At 38.5% G+C, this 20,842-nt stretch overlaps 1 protein-coding gene across 3 annotated transcripts in view; it reads left to right on the forward strand.

Moving 5' to 3' along the window:
* The window catches only part of INPP4B (inositol polyphosphate-4-phosphatase type II B), a 346,423-nt gene that overhangs the window by 154,323 nt on the left and 171,258 nt on the right, over positions 1 to 20,842 (forward strand). For all 3 annotated transcript variants that reach the window (XM_054824339.1, XM_054824341.1, XM_054824340.1), the window contains exons 6-7: positions 15,208 to 15,326; positions 17,177 to 17,293. In XM_054824339.1, the coding sequence (XP_054680314.1) occupies positions 15,208 to 15,326; positions 17,177 to 17,293 (236 nt within the window). The remainder of the gene's footprint in view (positions 1 to 15,207; positions 15,327 to 17,176; positions 17,294 to 20,842) is intronic.

The following is a 20,842-nucleotide window of genomic DNA, read 5'->3' on the forward strand; positions in this document are numbered from 1 at the left end:
AATACACCTCCTACTGTGCGTACTTTCTCTTGTCTGTCTTGCCAAGCTGTCTACTCTTTCCAGTTCAATTTTTGAACTTCATTCTCTCAAATGACTCTCTTCAGGTTTCCTAGCATGCCTCCTGTGTAGGTGTCTCACATCTCATACTATGAGACTTGGATTTTGGGGTGTTTGTGTGTATGCACACATGCAGCTTATTACACCTTTAGGGTGCTAGAGTGCGTGGAAGAGGTATGTGTGAGTTTGGTGGCTGAATTGGGAAGGGGAGAACAATGGCTTGCCTAGAAGTTCTCTGCTATGGAAGGAGTTTTTGTGGGCAGCATCTTCCTAGATGAGACTGGCACTGAGCCCACACTCCCATTGCATGACCAACATGTCCACTCTTATATGACCTGGTGGCTTCGTGCTTACCTGATACATAATGAGTCAATGTCGGATTCCTCTGTGGATCCAGGAAACTGGTCTGAATGAAAAGGACTGTTTAGATCCTTCTTGAGTCATTTCTATTGCAGACATTTATACACAGAGAGCAAAATCCAAATAAGGATGAGCTATTCCTTTGTTCTTATAGAAAACTCTATAATACTTCCTTACCTACCATAGAGATCTGGATGGCAGTCCTGGCACTGCTGCCACCTTCCAACCTTTGCCTACCTCCCAGGAAGCTGACATTTTAACTATTCAGGATGTAATTGATTTTTTAATTATTTTTTTTTTAATTCCTTAACCATGCTGTTGTCAGAGAGGTTTAGAAGGCATACAGTATCTGCAGAATGTTTTCAGCAATAGACATTGTTCTACTCCACAGCTTCGTTGCTAAGAATAAACTACATTTTCATAAATCTTTTAAAACTACACTGCTGGTAGAAGGGCTTTTTTTTCATTGAACTGCAATGTCTAGTAGCATTACAATTTCAAACTTTATTTCTGCTTAAAGAAGTTGTGTATACCACGAAGTTTGCTTAAGAACTATTTTTGATATTCCTGGTTTTGTGCTTCAGTGGCTGAAATCTTAGTTTTCTCTGCTGCTGTCCAATGCCCCTTGCAGTCCTGGGATTTCTTCTAGGCAGGTATGAGAAATAACTTGTATTTTGGAATTATTGGACAGAGTCAGCCGGATTGCCAAAAATAACATTTATGATTAAGGGACTGGAGATTATTAAGGAACTGGAGCATCCTTCGAATGAGGAGAGGCTGAGAGAGCTTGGGCTGCTCAGCCTGGAGAAGAGATGGCTCATAGAGGATCTTATCCATGTGTCTAAATGCTTAGTGGGAGAGATTGAAGGTGAGGGAGCCAGACTCTTCTCAGTTGAGCCCAGTGAAAGAACAAGAGACTACAGACTGGAGTTAAACATACATGAAATTCAATCAGAACACACACACACACCCCCCAGACACTTTTTACTGCAGGTGTGCTCAAACACTGGCACAGATGACCTAGGGAGGCTGTGAAGTCTTCATCCTTGGAGATGGTCAAAACCCAACTGGACTCAGTCTTGGGGCAACCTGCTGTAGCTGACCCTGATTGGGCAGGGGGGATTGGACTTGATAAGCCCAAGACTGTTCTGCCATCTATGTGGCAGGGATTTGTCGTGTAACTTTCCAGTAGGACTTTTGAGGCTTCTTAGACCTTGCTCTTAGTGATTGGCTTGCAATGGACTCTTGTCACATTCTGTACCATATGTTGATAATAAGATATCTGCTGCCTTGATCTAGAAATTCTTTAGGATCTTGAAATAATCCCTCATAATTATGTTGAAATCAGACCGTTTAAAATTGTTGTCGTGTATGTGGACTCAAGCAGTTTTAGGGAATTCCGCTCTTGCATTGTTATTAAGTCCTTTATGGTGTGCTTGGTATGCCTCACATAAGGATGTAACAGCAGCCTGAATTGCCTTGCTTCTTGGGCAAAGAATGAGTTAGGACTGGAGAGACTTGAGCAAATGTGGAATTAAAGTTTTGTGAATGCTCTTGGCCTGGGATAATACCTTATTAGTGTTCACTCTTATGTGGGTTTTTTGGTGTACATTTGCATGCAAATTTTATTTTTTTTCTGTATATTCTCACAGGGAAGACTTACTAGTGGGAATGCTTGCAAAATGCAAGCTTAAAGTAGAATGTTTACTGAAATATGTATTTGCAGCAGTGGTGTTGGCCAGGAATAAAATTGAAATCTATACTTTTACCCTGAGTTGAAACTCTTCCCCCTTTCTCCACAAATAAAAGAATTTGGGTCAAAACCAAAATAAGCTGAGGATAACTGTTTAGAGATTGATGCTCTTTTTCCAGTGGGGTGGACCTGAGTTCTGGAGTGACCCTGGACAGTGACCTGAATTCAGTGACAACTGAATGTAAAATAATATATGTCAAATATAGATACTACCTTTCAAGTTACCTTTTGTCCTCTCTACACCTGCTGCCAATAAGTCTTCCTTTTTTTAAATCAAGGTTGGACAGCTTCAAGAGGAGGACTTGAGTGTCTGCTTGTGCATGCTCTCTTGGTGATAATTGGCAACTTTTTGTGGTTTGTAGGTGCTATGCTAGAGGTGAGCAGAATGATAACCTGTGGATCTGCCTTGTATCTGACCTCTTTCTGGTCCAATGCTCTGTTGAATTAGAAGGGGCACTGGCATCATTTCTTCTTTAGCCTTCCTGCTGGGTCTGCTGTGAAGGAAATCAGCGGTGATGGTTTTGCAGAGCATGGACTCGCAGCTGTGCCCTGCCACTGCCTGCCAGCCTGTCAAGATAGGTGTGTGGTTTGCAAATCCTGACAGCGCCGGAGATAGGCTCGGAACTGCTCAGCATTTTCAAGGCTGAGGCAATTGGGATGTGCCCAGAAGCCAACCTGCAAGCATGTAGGGGCCTCTTTCAGTTGAAAGCTTAAATACCTGGAGACTTTAAGTACCTCCAAAGCTAGGTAGCAGGTGTGTGGAGGCTTAGAGTATTCTATTTAAAACCCACTTGTCTTTTTGTGAGTTTACGCTCGACTTTTTGCTGTCACTTTTTGCAGTTGGTCTTTTCTAACCTTTAGCCCAGTCTGTAAAACACTTAATGAGGAATTGTCTGGAGAATTCCTTGCATCTCCTTCCTTGTGTGCCTTTCTCCTTGAAGATAAAGTTGCCTTATAATTCCAAAAGAGTATAAATGATTTAGGAGACAAAAAGCAAGCAAATTATTTACAGATTACAGTAGTCATGTACTTCATGCTTATTGTTGTGCAGAACAGTAATGACTAAAGAGACATAAAACGATTCTGTTTTGTTAGACCAATAATATATTAACTGAAACATTTTTTAATTCAAAGCTTGATAGCTCTTGAGTTTTTTGACTCTAATAGTACTGCACTGTGTTAACTGAACATTTGTCTTTCAAATGGCAGTTGTTAAATACATCTCTAAATATGCCTATAGAAATAATTGCAGTAATACTTTCATGTTATAAAACGTTTCCCAATGGATTTTTTTTTAAGTCCCCATTTGTGGAAACAGAAGTTCTAGAAAAAGCAAAACATCTAATTAATAGAAGACTGAAGTCATCTTCCTCTTTTGAACATATTAGTTATAGATGCACTTATTTTTGGATGTTTTAAAACGCATGTCCTGCGGTGAGATTTGACTTAAAAATGAAGTTCTTCTGCAGGCCCTGAAAAAACTGGCATTCTCCTAAATGCAGCAGCACAAAATCCCACACAACACTGGATGCAGCATGACAAGTTAGACCAACCTGAGGTGCTTGGAAGGGCTTTGCTGAACACAAACAAAATGCTTAAGAATGCTTTTCTTCATTGTTTTACCCCCATCTCCTTGGATAATAAAGTTTCTAGTACAGTTATGGACACTTTAATTACTGTGATTAACTGTATTTTATATAGTGTGTGTTTTTCTGTTATGTGGAATATGAAACTGAAATGAAATAAATTGAACTAAATTAATAAAAGCCTATCTTGTGAAATATAGTTCAAATGTTCAAAACAAGTTAAAGCTAACACTTTAATCTGAAATTCTGTTGCATTTAAGATTGATTTCTGAGGGATTGAATGAGTACAGAATTTCATTATGATGAGTTAAGAAGAATTTTGTCTTAGTATTCTTTGAAGATCAGAATTCTTCACACCTTAGAAGCTGAGGATTGTTGGCTGTAGGATTGTAAATGAAATGCTTTAAATATTAAAATGGGCTAGCACTGTTTTAAACTTTGATATCTGAAAGTGCTCCCATTGAGATGAAGAGCAGCAATACCTAGGTCATTCTGGATTTAAATCTCAAATCAGCCAGGGAGTCTCTCTACAGAGACAAATGAAGGAATTTTTTTTTCCTTCTAATCCTTAATTGATATTTCTTTGTACAAAGGAGTTGAAATAATTGAAAATTATTTCTCTGGGAAGAAGTCAGCTATGTCTTTACATATGTGAACACATCAAAACCATAGCAGTTTCAAACATAGTATTGTAACGTGTAAACAGCAGTTTTTCACCTTTGAAGAAACTCCTGCTGGAAATGAGAGTCTATTTACAGTATAAGGATCTAACTTTCTGGTTTAGCATGTGGTATGCTGGGCTCTACTGCTCTATACAAATCATTAATGTCTCCCCCTTTTAGATCTGTCTCAAAGTACAAGCTGTAGACCTTTAGTATATCTGCGAATTAATAATTTAGACTAATAATTATGGGCCAGTATCTTTGAGGAGACGAGCTCAATGTTGATTTTGAAGAAACTGGAAATACAAATATGTATGCTGCTTTAAAAACGTTACTTTAAAATGACATCTAAAGTGTGTTACAACAGCTACAGTCAGTTTGGTATTTGTTACCCTGTACTTTTTTAAAGGCTGTTCATCTGTACCGACAGAGTTCTCGTCATCGAGATGTACGTTTTGGAGAAGTTTAGGAGTAAAGGTTATTTCTTCAGGATATGTGAGTAAATGAATCCGAAATGCTCATGAGAGGTGGATTCCTTGAAACTTGCACTCTGATACAATCCTTGATCTGAGAGCTTTTATTATTTCTGACTCTGTCATTTATGTGAAAAGATAGAAATATATATTTTTAAATTCCTTATGAAGGGGCTATACTTTGCTATCTCATCTATTTCCCATGCTATTAAAGTAATCTTTATTTGTCAGAATGGCTGTTTCAAAATCCCCTGAGGGATTGTCTTTTACTTAGATCTCTAATTTAGGTATTAATCCAGAATTGTTGCCTTTTCAGAGAAGTCTTACTTTATATTATAACATCTTCTCCTTTTAACTACGGCTTGCATGCAGATTACCTGGCATTTATCATGCATTTCCTGACTAAGAAATTTAATCATTACAGGGCTAAAAGTGATTGTTCTGGATTGCAGAAATCTATTTTGTCCTCTGATTAAAAATGTGTCTTGCTGTTATTTGCCTTGACTTTGAAGTATATTTTAGTCTGGTTTCCTTTTAGACATGTCAAAGAGCGTGGGTTTTGTTTTGCTAAAAGATGGCCTCTGGCATATTGGAGGGACTAGTGCTTTGCTTTCTATTTGCTGTAGAGGACTCTCTTCTTAGACGAAGACTCACTAGTTGTTTTCAACATTTGACAAACACCTATGGAATGAGAACCAATTGTGAATCAGACTAGCATTTAGCATCCTAACGGGGGGGAGGCAGGGGAAATAGTACAATCAAACAGTTCAGTAACACCCTGCCTACTTCTTGTAAAGGCCGTGTTCTGTCTTGTTTGAGCACTACATGTGGGGAGTACTACAGTGCTCAAACCTTTCTGCCGTGCTCCCTTGGGTGTTGGGGCTTTTTTAGGAGTATTTCTGAAATTTATCAACACTACATCGCTTCTTCACCCTCCACCGGAGGCTCCATCCTTGGCATATGTAAAGGAAGGAACACAAATCTTTTCAGATAAATGAATCTTAAAGACTGTTCAATTAGACAGTTGAGCAATAGCTTTCCTTGCAAATCTAACTATTGTCTCTTCTGTGAGTTACTATTGTTAATATAGCTCCCTACTCCATCTTGTCCTGGCACCTTCATCGTGATTGCCTTTACTATGTAGCATTTTCACTTAAAGAAGAAATGAATAGTTTTATTCACTAGCAGTGTCTCATGGGCAACAGGGCTATGGCCACATAGTTGATTAGTTTATAATTAATTAGAGAGCTGGCTCCAGAGAAGCTTATGTGAAAGGGACATCCTTATCGCAGCCTCTAAAACTGCACTATTGTTTAGATGTACTCGAGTCAATATTAACATCAGCTAGCTTGGGTGGTAATAGCAGCACAGTTGTGGGACCCTGAAGTCTTGTCCAGGCTGCACGACATGCCGAAGAAGCAGGGTGGATCGTTCTTACTGATGTCTGGGCTCCTGTAGCTGGACTTCTATCCAGAATCCAGAGTAGCTCAAAGCAGCTGAACTGCAGTGAAGAAGCACCCTAAAAGATTTCAGATTGTTTAGAGTTCTTTCTGAAGCTTGTCATCTACTGTAGTTGCTGGACTGTGTTGCTTGACTGCTTTCCTTTACTTTGCAAGGGAAGCTTCTTTCTTCACCAAGCCTGAAAGTATGTTCTAAAGATGTATATGATGACACGGGTGCGGAGTGAGGCTAAGCAACAGCTGAATTTTCTTTACATATTAGAGAAAAAGGCTGTCTCTACAGTGTTGTAAAGTAATACTGCGCACTGAGGATCAAAACCACATAATGCTTCACTTGACAACTTGTATAGCAGTGTATAAATGCTTATGTCAAAGGAAGCAGTGTATGCTGTTATAATAAAAACATATGTGGCAGACTGAAAACTTTGAAAGAGACTTGGCACTTCTGTTTCTTTTCATCTTGTGGTATTGCTGATATATTTTTGTACATTTATCTTATTTCTGAAGAGATGGACAAAGTTAGAAAACAGCAGAATATATTTTATTTATAAAACCTGAAAGAAATCATTACAGGTTCTAGATGTTTGCTGTGAACTTATAGTATAAAAAAACCTCACAGTTGAAAGAAAAAGGGAAGTCTGCATACCATTTGCTATTCTAATTCTTCACCTGGTACTTAAACTTGTAACCACTCTATTTTCCAGATAGTGAGAAATCTCTGAAAAAAATTACAGCAAATTTATTTCTGTATTAGATACTTGATATGACAATATTGGGAAAAGGTGAGGGGGTAAATGGTATTTAGCTCTGTTTCCAGGAGATTTAAACCCTTTTGTGGTATTCTAAAATACCGACAATACCAAAATAAATTACAGCCTTGGAACAGCAGTATCAAAATCCATTTTGACATGAATATATTTTGGAGTGTAGTAATGTACAGCAAATTTCTGTAAGACTTCAAGCATATTTTTTTTTCTTCTTTCCTCATTTCTGTCACCACAGAACTGAAGTCACCTTTGAGTCACAGCATAAATACCATTCATAGGCGGTGCCATGAGTGGAATGGTTTTGAACCGAAGGTAAAGAGGATAATTGAGAATCTAAAGCAACAGCAAGAGCTCTGCTTTGCTGTCACTAGACTACTGCAGCATCTCAGAAAAACAGAGATCTCAATGCTGTTAGAGGCACAGTGTACTCAGTAAGGAAATGCAGCCTTTTTTGGAAGAATTACATTTTTTATAACTAAATATAGTACTACATGAAAAAGATACACAGATACACTTAAATTCTGAGATATAGTTTCAAAAATCAAAGGAGTTTAAAAATATTGATCAGGAACAGTTTGTTTCATAACTTGAGGAGCCAGCTGTTCTGAGCAAAGCTAGAAATTCACTTCTGCAACCTCATTGCCATTGTGTAGCTTAAGTCTAGAGCACAGAGGTGGCAGAAGTGAGTTACAATTGTAAATAAGGCTGGAGGACCATGATTGTTAGCAGTGAATATGCTGGAACAGATCATCTAACATTAGCAATGGATTAATGCACTACCAAAATGTAAATTGCGCTGAATGCATGGTTAACACGTGTAATCATGCATTCACTTCTGCAGTGGAAATGTGATGCCTGTGAGCTGTACGTTGATCCAGTCAGCCACTTTCCTGAGTCTCTTGCATCTATCGTACTTAAACTCTAAAAATAACTGGGGTTGTCCAGGCTGAATAGCAAAGCTGCAATTTGAAGTAGGCCTGTTCTAACACGTCAGAAGAATTGAAACCCATGCTCAGGAAATGGCTGTTATTGCTGCTGGTAATGGCAATGCAAAGTTACAGTCTAAGCCTTTGCATGTATTTTACCGTCTTGGAGAAAACAGAAGGATGCAGTGTTAAAGTGCTTTGCTTAATGCTCTAGTCCAGCACAAGGCTTTTGGTAAAACACAAAAGACACAAAACCTAAAATTTCTTTAGTACTGCAAAACCCAGGGTGGGCAGAACTTATTCTGAAATAGATCACTTCTGATTTTCACCGTGTAATTCCAACCAGATTTATCACTTCATATGCAAATAGGATGATGAGTGCAGCTGGCATCTCAACTGCTGGGCATGATCACTTATTCCTACCCATCGGTGTACAGCGTTTTCCCCCAGCAGCACACATGTGTATCTTATTTCAATGGCTCCTAAATAATTGTGTTCTTTTAGCTGCAAATTAAGTGGGTAATGATTGATGTTTTTCTGGACAGCATACTGACATATTACTTACAGTTAGTACTGTAATATTGGTGGCGTTTGTGTGGTTGTTTTTTTTCCCCTCAAACCTGTGTTTGTATAGATGTCATAGAGATATCTATCTTTATGCTTGATCTGAGAAGACTTCCCTGTCATCTCTTTCTCTTTGCACTGTGGGTAGAAATTGTCTTCCTGCTGTTAATTACAGGCATCCCCCTGAAGGATACAAATTGTATTATGTATGTGCATTTCCTTGAGATATAACTAGGTTACTTTAGCAACCAGCTGTACATTCCAGAGAACAGATATGTATTTTATTTTTATACAAGCCTCTCATCCCCAGAGACAGGAACAGTGATCTTGGACCTTTTCTTAGGGTAAAAATCAGTGGATCTTCACTTATTTGTATACGTGGTCCAAATGTGGTCTTCTATTCCATAGAGATTCTTTTCATTGCAGAGTTTACCAGAGTCTGAGCATCTGTTTTGACGATGTAACTGTGCCCTCATTTTGCGATAATGTGGATATTATAATTTCTGTGGCTGCGTCCTTTGGTATTCAGTGTTGTATGGTGAATTTTACTGGGAGTCCACGCTGCAAATTGTTGTGGGAGTAACTTCTCTGTTCTTTTGGTCCCTAGGTAGAGGTGTTCTTTACACACCAGCAACCTGAAGCATTCCTGCTGACACATGAGTGGGACAACTAATTAGTAGTATTTATGAGAAACCAATTAATAATATTTATTATGCAGCACTAGCTGGAGGGGTGCTCATTAACACCGTTCTGTGCTAATACCAGTCCTCAAACACTTGTCTTGTTTGCTTTCAGGCATGTTTTGCCATGCAGAGAACACATTGCTGTCTTGTTCTCATCTGTCTTGCAGTTGTATTTGTGCTCCTAATTCAAAAATATGGCCAAATCTTTCCTGTATGTTCTGAAGTTGGATTATTCCTAAGCCTTTGTGTGTGCCTGACTGAAGGTATTATTTTCAGCAAGCTTCTTTAGCGCTGTGTGTTCAGCAGAGGCAGAAACAGTGGTGACGTGTACTTTCTTCTTCTCTTACATCTCCCTACTGTCCTCAACACCCCCCCAGAGTAGAGGAAAGAAAACTGTGTACTGTTTAGTGTTCTGCATGTAGCACAGGTCTGAATGTAGTGTTCTCTTATTTAATGTGTCCTTTTGCCCACTAAGGAATAGCTGCACCTCAGTTAATTAGTCTATCAAGACAGACTGTACATTATTATTTATAAACTAAGTTGCTTTGGGATAATAATGCTGCTGCAATGCCAATGAAATGAAAAAAATATTTCCACATTATGTTCACATATATATACGTGCGTGAGAGATACAGGCTTCTCCGTTGTCTTGAGATACTACTAATTTTCTAGTCTGTTTTGACAGCATACAAAATAGCATGCCCTGGAGACAATAGGGCTATGGTGGTTAATTCCTGTCCCTTGCCAACCCCTTGGAATCTGTTTGGGTTTGGAAAACGGGAAGGAATGAAGCTGTGGGAAATGGTGTTTCTGTCACTGGTTAGAGAAAAAGCTACCTCGCAAATTGCCATGTAGGCTAATACAGACATGGTGTGAATTCATAGTCTGAGAAGGCATTCACCAATGTGCTGTAATTTCCCCCACTAACAAAAATAAACATTGCAATTTCAATGCCATTTCCCAATTTTTGGGCTAGTCCTTGGCTTCCTTCCCAAACAACTCTCTGAACTCTGGGCTGAGGATGTCTTTCAGTCTCTCTACCCATGTTGTTTGTTCCAGCTGCTGGATCTTTTTCAGTGTTGGGAGATGCTGCATCTCCCTGTTTCTCTGCCAGATTAATTTCTTTTGGCTCCAGTGGGCTTAGTACTTGGAGCGGTGCTGAATGCCTGGTCAGAATTGTTACAGTTTCAGGGAAGGTAGATGATGAATATCCAGACTGTTTTTTGTTTTGTTTCCCCCCCCTCCCTTTTTTTTGTTATATTGCCACTGGGATTTTTTTTATTTTTTCTCATTGTGGTCTGTTCCTCCATATAGGGTAACATATTCAGAAAATTCTCCCTGATCCCGCGAATCAGTCACTGAAACCATGAAGCAAGATTCTGCTCTGTATACAACATAGCCTGGTTTTGCGGAAACAGTAACTGGTCTTTCTCTTCTGTTGTCTTTATGTGTGCACGCACGTGCACAGAAGGATGAAGAGCACAGCCAGCATGTTAGTGCAGCATAGAGAACAGTGAAATATTGTGGCAGGACTTGAAAATCAAACATCTACTTGTGCAGTTTGTGTTTACAGCACACGTGGTTTCTGTGCATCGTAGTGGTACTGGAATGTACAGGACAATGTACAGGCATGACTGATAGAGAAGGAGCACTTGTTTACTGTGATTCATGTACGAAGAATATTATAGTTTTAATAGTAGAACAACAGTAATGGAAATGAAATAACAATATTCTCCTTGCTTTTATTCTTTAGAAAATAAGCGTTGAAGGATAACATTGATTAAATGTTATCTGTTTTAAGGCATTTTAAATAGTAAGACAGTTTTATATCTAGACCGCAGAATTTTGCAAAATGCATAAGTATTTGTAAATATATTCTAGAGCAATTTTTCTTCCTTGCAGCCTTTCATCTTGCTTTACACATAGTGATTTCTTTGCTGTCTTTCCTTCCTTCCTTTTCTTTGCTTAATATGTAGAGGAGTTGTTTCCTCCTGCCACCTTAACTTTTTTCTTTGTTGATATAAAAGCATAAATTATTTCTAATGCAGTTCTTCCTTAAACATTCATTGTACACTGATAGGCTTAGCAGAGACGGGATCACCAGGGGAATGGATGACTCAGGCTTTTACACACTGAGTCAACAGTCACAATGAGTAGATTCATATACTTTTGGCATGTAAGTACAAGCTGTCACTTCAGTTCACTGAGTTTTGTTGATGAGTTTTTTCAGAATTAATTCAGGCATAGTGAAGTATTGAAAAGTAATGTGACCTATGTATATGGTCTGCTTGGGCATAGGTTATGATGGAAAGTGTATTGATGTTGTTACCTGCTTGCACTGTGTTACATTTGCAGTTAGGAAAACAGCCTTAACATGCCTTTCCTGTTTGTATTTTCATCAGTTTCTTTTTAAGTAGTATGTTGACAATGCCCAACAGATGTATTTAAATACATAACATATAGCTGGCATTTCACTTTCACAGCCATATAATGTTTCACTTTGTCCAAAGAGCATTGACTGTTTCTTTGAGAAGACCTAAGGTTTTCAGAGATACTGCTAGTAAAGTAGTTCAAAGGACAATAATGCAGTGTGGGGCTGTAGAACTTGTCAGGGTGTGAACAGGATATAACAAACTTCTCCTCCTGTTCTTTGGCATTGGCTTAAAAGTAGTCCTTATATTTTGTTAAACATTTCAGTTGGGCTGTTGTCATGGTTTTACCCCACGTTTTACCCTGGTGGAATGGGGGAGAGAATTGGAAGAGAGAAAGTGAGAAAACTCGTGGGTGCAGATAAAGAGACTTTGATAGGTAAAGCAAAAACCACACGTGCAAGCAAAGCAAAACAAGGAATTCATTCCCCGCTTCCCATGGGAAGGCAGGTATTCAGCCATCTCCAGGAAAGCAGTGCTCCATCACACATAACAGTTACGTGGGAAGATAAATTCCATCACTCTGAACATCCCCTTCTTCCCCCAGCTTTATATGCTGAGCATGATGCCATATGGTGTGGAATATCCCTTTGGTCAGTTGGGGTCAGCTGTCCCGACTGTGTCCCCTCCCAACTCCTTGTGCTCCCCCAGCCTACTCGCTGGTGGGGTGGTGTGAGAAGCAGAAAAGGCCTTGGCTCTATGGAAGCACTGCTCAGCAGTAACGAAAACATCCCTGTGTCATCAACACTGTTTTCAGCACAAATCCAAAACATTGCCTCATACTAGCTACTATGAAGAAAATTATCCCAGCCCAAACCAGCACAGCTGTTTTTAAGGGAAGTGCTGCACTGTGGCTCAAACTGACAAACTCTGTCTCACACCAAATCTGCAGTTCTCTGCCAACAACAACCTCATCGAATATCCTCTCTGACTGAAAAGGTTGTTGTGAACAGCAGTAGCCTGGTGTCACAGTAGAGACAAATAACTTTGTTATCAAAGTGGCTGTAGGTTTCATTTTATTTCATTCTTCCCTCTGCACAGGGATCTCCCAAAGAGTTCTGATACTTTTGCTGATCCTCCCCATTGGAGATATGCAGATGAGTTATCTTCATGTCAGCTCTACCCAATGAAATTCCAGGTCATGTTGCTAAGCTGCCTTTTAACAGGAGAATGATCTAATGACTGGATTGCCCTGCTATCACAAAAATTGTCTCCCATGCTTTCTCCGTATCTCTCTGTAGATATCACCAACGGTGTGACTACTTAGTGCAAATCTTCATATTGTTGAAGGTTCATCAGCAGGATAGAAGCCTGTGCTCTTGGCTGCTAAAAGAATTAGTCACATCTAGTTAATGTATTTGAGACATCCCACAAGTAAATCAAAATGTTATTTATGGGGCATTTGCCTTCATTCATGCAATAGTACATTTTACAAGAGTTCAGCCGTAGGGTTCCTGCCAGAGTCACTGGTGGGGTTTTTTGGGGATTTATTTTTGTTTTTCCGAAGTTTCTGTCTCTTTCTGGTTTTCACTTCTAGTGTATTCCTGTCATCTTTGGAGGTCCATTGAATTGGGAGCTGGCTAGCCTTCCTTTGTGGTGGGTGTCAGAAATTTGGCTATATCTATCAATGTTCCAGCTTCTGGTAGTGAACATGAGCTCTCTTGCCATTCCTCTGAAACTGTACTTTAGTGTGCTGTATTCTAAAAAAACATGATTATAGAATGGAACACTTAAGGATTTGGTGGTGGCGTAAGATCAGGGTTTGTGGGGTAAATGGCTGTATCTGGAAATTTCAATGATACTGAATTTGTGGTCAGCTTTAGAGAGGGTATAGTTCAAATAGGCAGGTGTCTGCCCAACCTTATGTGCTTTGGTAACTGCTTTTCGGTAAATCTACTCATATATATAATTCTTCAGGTCATATCAAGTCATGCTGATATTTAGAGTCATTTCAATAATGTGGTGAGCCTTAGTAGCAAGGAATTACTGGCAATTTGCTATTTGAGTCTGGTGCTGTTATATCAGCTGTTTGATAAAGACTCCATCATACACAAACCTTTATTCTTATCCCACTTTTACCACCAAATTATGATAGGGTCAGTGTGAGACTGTCTACTGAGAGATTTCACTGGCAATTTGGGCTAAAGCAAAATCTTGAAAATAATTTGTGAAGGTTAAATTTAATTGTTTCCTTGTTCCCTTTTAACTGTTATGGAAGAGTGGTAAAAAAGCTTCAGCCAGTTTTATTTTCTCGAGAAGCAGGTCCAAACCCGAAGGAAAAAAACAAAGTATAAACTAAGTTGAGTTGGCCTTTTGTGTGTATCAGAGCTTGCCTTGCCTTGGCTTCTCATCAGACCAGGTTTGCTTGCTGTGAGGATAATCTGACTCACCTTTTAAAATGTTAAAGGTCACCTGTACTTGAGGAAGCCCCCCAGTTGGCAGTGACTCCTAGAAAACGTCCTCAGCTTTTTCTTGACAATTAGCCTCTCAAAACCCGTAGGCTTTTCTTCCTTCAGGCTGCTAAGATCCCAGTGTAGTTTGATGCACTGCAGAAAACACTGGCTAGAGCCTATCGCAGTATTCACTGTTGCATATTCCTTGTTGAGAAATGAAAGGTGGATGGGTTTTGCTTTTGAGCCAATGCATGCCCCATTAGTCCAAGTCCCCTCTGCAGAACAGCTAATGGTGCATTTGTTTCTTTCCTCCTCCTTTTCTTTTTTCTTTGGTGCTTTCATCTTTTGGTTAGAAGGCATGAGGTGTGTTAGTCTAAAGAGTGAACTCAGTCATCTGTATCACTGTGAGCCCAAAGTAAAAATGAATTATTAAACAAGAACTGATTTTTTTCCTATATTTATTAGGTAAAATGAGTTTTAATAATGATGTCACATAGCCAGAATACCATTATTCTTCTTATTTATATGCCAGTCACTGACAAAACGGTTATTTTTCTGTCTGCTTTTAGGTATGTGGAATTTTACTCGATGATTAATTCTAGTAAAAAGTTCATAATGTGGTATCAGACTATATAAACTAACCTAATCACTGATAGCATTTAACTGGTTTAGAATGTTTTTAAAATGGTCATGTACTGTGGAAATTGTCACACAAGAGATGATCAACTTAGGCTGCTAAGAGAGATTTCGTGGCAAATTAAGTGAGTACTTATGTAAAATTACCTACTATTGCAGTGTGTGTAAGTGTGTGCGTATGCGCGCGCACATTCATATACTGGAGCTGATGAGCCTCTGGCAGGGAGCTTTGCAGAAGCTGCAAGTATTTTTAGTGGAAACGAAATCTCAGTTCAGTTCTGCAGCATGTGACTTCCTATTTCTGTAAGTTACTTCCAAGGGACTTCCTCTGTTAAATCGGCTTGTCTCTAGAGATTTAATCTGGAGCCGGCGTGTAGTCTGCTTTGTCCTGTGCCTGTGACAGCGTTTTCCCAGAGTTTTCTTTTCAGTATTTTATTTTTATTTTGTACTGTCTCCAGCATGCAAGGATCTAGTGGCTGCTACCCGTGATCGGAAGCTGAATACATTTATACAAATCTCGGTGGTACATCCAGCAGAGCACATTTTGACGAGGTATTCAAGCACTGAAATCGTGGAGGTGAGAGTCTTTCTTATTAATCAACATGTTAATTGAATAAGTTGTTCATTTCTTCCATAGAAAGTGAATGAGAAATTAAACAAGTTAGTGCATAGTCTCAGGTAAGACAAGCACACTCTGGCAGTTAGTAAAGCATACCTAAGAGTGTTCTGTAGTTCTTGGCATTTAACCAGGATAAACAGTTAGAAATGAACTTGGCTTTTCATGAAAGCTCTGTTGTTGCAAGGAGAGGCATAGAGAATACTCTGGTTCTCCAGACATAGGTCTAGAATAAAACAGGGAATAGTTGCTGTCATGAAAGGACGAGGCAATGCAAAGTAAAACTAAATTAAGAGTACAGTGAGTTTGTAAAGTATTTTTAAATTACAGAAGAGCATAGGTTTATTATACGGTCTGTTATCCTATCTGTTTCTTGTTCTATTTTTTCCATTGGAAAGTTGACACTTTTGCAATTTGAAAAATATTAACTTCTTTAATTAGGGAAAAGAGTGTGTGTACGTAATGTCTATCATTTTGTATAAAATAATTAGTAACTTGCATCACATATTGCAGCAAAAGTTGTCTGAGGCTGCTTAGCTAGTCTTGGCTTTGCCCTGTAAGCATCAGTGTCAGAAACAGCAAAAATGGTTCACAGAGAAAATTAAGTATGAGCAGGCAATGTAGGTGTAACCTGCCTAACTTACTGGAGATACTCATTAAGAACAGGGAAGTCTTATTGTAAACATGCACACGATTTTACCAAAGGCTTGTTTCAACTGTTAAAAACTCTGAGAATATTTCACGAGCTCTTTGTGTGATCAGTTTCAACCACCTACTAATTAAATTGCTATAGTTTGAGCCATCAGCCATCCTGAAACTGCTTAATTCAAATATCTTGTATCTGATCAGTATGTTTCGTGGCAGACTGTCTGGAATGATGTTGTGCAGAAGATGGAATAGATTTTTTTTTTTTAACAGAAGTTGATGCATTTCCTAACACAATGTCCCAGATCTGAATAAATCCCTGAATTTGTTATATCATAATCAAACTTTGGGGGAGGGGAAGGCAAGGGCACAGAAAAGTTATTTTCTTCAATAGAAATTACATTTATCACACAAGATCCTTTATTTTACTTAATAGAAAATTTAAGGATACTAGCCTGGTAATCTTTGGAAATTAAGTATAGTTAAACATTAGGAAATTATAAACAACATTTTATATGATTAATTTCATTGTTTGTATATCTATGTATATCATATAACTATGATATAGTTACTTCTGTGTACAGCCTTTAGATGTAATCATAATGTGACAAAGGACAGGAATGTTACTGTATTGCACTACTGCCTAAAGAGGAGTATTGTAATCCCCCCCAAAACCAGTATCCTTAATGTAATACAGGGAGTCTCTATAGCATTTCTGTAGACATTTTATTGTGACTTAATGAAGATCTCTTTTTTTGTGTTTGTGTATAAGTTATATCTTTAGTTCATTTAAATTAATATGAAATTGTGGTACCTTCAGAAAGTATCGTGGGAGAAAGAAAAAGATTGTGTATTACAGCGTGTATTCCAGATACTGGTACCTGCTTGTTGAGCTGTTTAAAGACATGTTGCTAGGCTCTGTTTCGGAAGGATTTAATATCTTTTTCCAGTTAAAAAACTTTCCAGAAATCTTTTTGAAACTTCCCTGACAAAGTTTTAGAGTTCTCAGGTTTTTTTTTATTGATTGGATAATACTTGGCTGTCCACATCTCTCTGCCGTAGAAAGCTAACTGCTTTTAAAGAGCCCACAGTTTCTGAACATCCATAACGGCATCCTACACATTGCACAGCTGTTACCTTACTGCATGTTCACTCATGTTACACAGGGTACAAGAGATCCACTGTTTTTGACTGGTGTGACATTCCCACCGGCATACCCCATCTATGAGGAGACTAAAATAAAGCTAACCGTCTATGATGTCAAAGATAAATCTCAAGACACGGTAAGTGCTGTGCTTTGTTTCTTGCATAAATCTTCTGGAGGATTAAGTTTCTTGCCATGTTGTACTTTGGCTCTCTTTAGCAAATTTGCAAATTGGGGAAATAGGTTTATGTAGAGTTGGTTTTGCTCTTCTCTTATACGTAAAATGTACTTTATCTTTTGTTGTTATATTGGAGAATACACAAAGAGAACCATAAAGTTAAGATGGACCTTTTGCTATTGTTTAATTGGTTACATGAATCAGCGCAGGTACTCCTGGCAAATAAAAGATTACTCTTGTGTGCTTTTTGATGGCAGAAAACATATGGAATAGACTGAGATAACACCACTGTGAATAATTTTTCAGAAATATGTTTCTGATACTATTTTACTTATGTGCCCAAACCAGAATGATAATAGATCCTGCAACCTGGTGTTTGAGATTAATCACATTTTATTTTAATGTCTTGCATGGTGATTCCTGCAGCTCTCCTGTGGCTGTTGCTATTATTGATTTGTAAGGGTCCAAAATCTTCTGTGTCATTGCTAAAGGTGAATCATTTGGGGTTCCAATGTTGTACTTTTTTGGTTACCCTGTCAACTTCTTACGCTGAGAAACAGTGACTCACTTGAGATGATATATGGAGGTCAATGGGACTATTTGAGTGTTTTTTACTTCCAAATATAGACCTTGAGTGCCATTTTATGTGCTCCAGGTGATCCAAGACAGCCTTTCAGAGGTAGAAGATAGCATAGGACCTATGGGAGATCTGTGTTTTTCTTCTGTGGCAGCTGGAGTCCAGCTGATAGTTTTCTCTTGAGCATCAAAAATGGCCCTTGACACCTGTATTTAATTAGCAGAATTGCTCTTTACATGTCTGTAATTGGCCCCTAATATCATTAAAGACCGTGCAAGCTCATGTCATGACTGTGTATGTGTTCATTATCCATAAGAAGGAAATTAAACGCGTAACTTACAACTTGAGACTGTCTTTGAACTGCTTACGTAAGTAAAATTTAGAGGACTTCTAATTTTTTTCAGGTAGAAAATAGTTGATACGTTTGTTTAAATTTTGGACCTTTGTGAGCAAGCAGGTTGGATCTGTCTCTTCACTGTGCTCTTCAATGGGAATGTGTGGAATATTTTAGACACAGAATCTGGATTTCTTTCAGTTTATAGACTAAGGTATTTTTTCTTTTCAAGGGGGGAAGGGGCATGTATGCACATTTTCACAATGTGTATGTTTTAATTTTTGGTTAGGATTTAGACTACAGGGGCTTAAAATGGGATCTGCTGTTCATTCAATAGAGTTGTCACCCATGGACAGATACAGGAATTGAGTGAAAGGAGTTTGACTTTGTCCCTTCCAATTTCTACTGTGACTGACAGATGATGGAAAATAGCGTACTATTTGTAAGCGAAAAAAAGTGGACTTGATTCATAGATCTATCCCTCTACTACTACTCTTCTAGTTGCAGACCTCTATATACAGGCCTCTCTTACAGGACAAGCTATAGCGTAGAGAATGAATGTAATTTGATAATTTTTTGCGAACTTTAAGAACTTTTTATAAGTGTTCCTTACAATTGTAGTACAAGACTAGAGTCTCTCCCAGAGAATCCCATTAACATAGCTCATAAGTCACAAGAGAGAATGCCTCTCTCTTTTGTCATAGCAGTTAGGTAGTTCCTATGATGAAAAAATTCTAGATCTATATTTTATAGTGCCTTTTTGTAGGGGAAAATGTTAATCCCATCTCTAGTTTACATATATTTAGCCTTTTTTAATATTTAACTGTTTTAAAACTGGATGTAGATAAGAAAAAATTGAGCAAACTATAAGATTTAAATCGAGGTAGACTGCAGCAAGTGTGAATGACCCTGGGCCACCCAGGTTGCGACCTCATTTGTAGCAATATTTGGACTTCTGTTTACATCCTAGAATATCAGTGACAATAAAACTAAAGGCATGACTTTGTTTTCTCTAATTGGAAGCCATCACACTTTTCTGTTAATTCAGGTGACTTTTTTGAGTCTGGAGGCATATATCGATTCATGCAAGTCAGGTTTAAATGAGCTATAGCTTGATACCGTTACCAGCATAGCTGCAGCTGCACAGACCTCAATGTTTGCTTCATGACCAAATAAGTGGGATGTGTCCCTTTGGCAGTAAGCCTGTTCCAAGTGCTGTGGCTTCACAGTTCTGATCATCCAGGCTACAATAAAGCTGGCTTTCTTATTCCTCGAAACCTGCTGCCACAGCTTATGGCCGCAACACGTAGCCCCACCATTCCTTCAAACAGACAGGTAATCCCCTGGGGGGTAGAGGGGAATCCAAGGCTGTTAGATGTGCTCTGCTCTTCTAGGCTGTGCTTCCAGACCAGTCACCAGCTCATACAAGTGGGCATTTATGGTAGAATAAACCTTGGATCTGACGGCAAAATATTTTGCAGAAATGGGGCAAAAAGCTACAGTAATGAGAATTCTCACATCATCAGGGCTATACTACTCCTGGTTACTTCAGTTAACCAGTTCAAAGTAGCTAATATCCCTTGTCACAAATATTATTATTATTATTCTTTTCTTATTTCTCTTGTAATTAAAATGAAACTAGAGGAAGTGAATTCTGTGCATTAAACTCAGCAGGATTTTACTGCCACAAATAGAAGGCAGAGAAGATGAGGAAAGGGCAGTGGGTACATCACAGGGTAAAGCATTTTCTCGGTTTTTGCCTAAACCTGCCTCTGTCTATACAAGAGAATTTGGGCTCATTTTTAAACCCACTGGATTTTTACTATAATACAAAAATAATGAGGCACTGTTCAGTTTGTGCACCCACGTTATAATGCTAAAGTGAAAGGGGATACTCCCCAGTGAGAGACAACCAGAATTTTTTTTTTCTTTGGCACTGCTGACTTGTACTGCTCTTTTAAAAAAGATTTAAAAATCACCACCTTACAATGCTTCCATTCCTGTACCAGAAAGCAGATAGTTAACTTCTTTCTGTTAAATGCCTGTCATTTAACTTACATTATATAAGTGCAGTTTAATTATATTAAAGTACTGTGCAGCTGGTATCACATTCACTGTGCTTGACACACTGAATGTTCTAACTGCACTTTTCACTTTTTATGCATCTCTCCTGATGTTGATCATAATTATATCTTGACTGTGTCAGGTTTTCTGTAATTGAGGCTTTTTAATATAATGAAACAGATTTTTTTTGTTTTGGCTGGTCTTCCTAAGTTAGGGTGATTGGTTACTGTAAGTTTTCATGTAAATAGAAACTTTTAATAAAGACTATGCTATTCCTACTTTGATGTAGTTGGAATAAATAAGTTAGAGTGTGTTTATGAAATATAATTTAAATATATCCAGTGAAGCCATGCATACAAAGCAGTGGGTAATGCCATACTCTGAAAAATGTACAGTGACATCTGTTTCTACATCACAAAGATTTTCTTCCCATATTGCCATGAGCAAATTTATGTTTCAGTGGCTTGAGCTGCGCTGTCTTTAAGATTTTTAGGTAGTTGGGTTTTGTCATAATGCTGGGACTGCACCTGTTCTT

The sequence above is a fragment of the Grus americana genome, chromosome 4, assembly GCF_028858705.1.
Source record: "Grus americana isolate bGruAme1 chromosome 4, bGruAme1.mat, whole genome shotgun sequence".
Lineage (NCBI taxonomy): Eukaryota > Metazoa > Chordata > Aves > Gruiformes > Gruidae > Grus > Grus americana.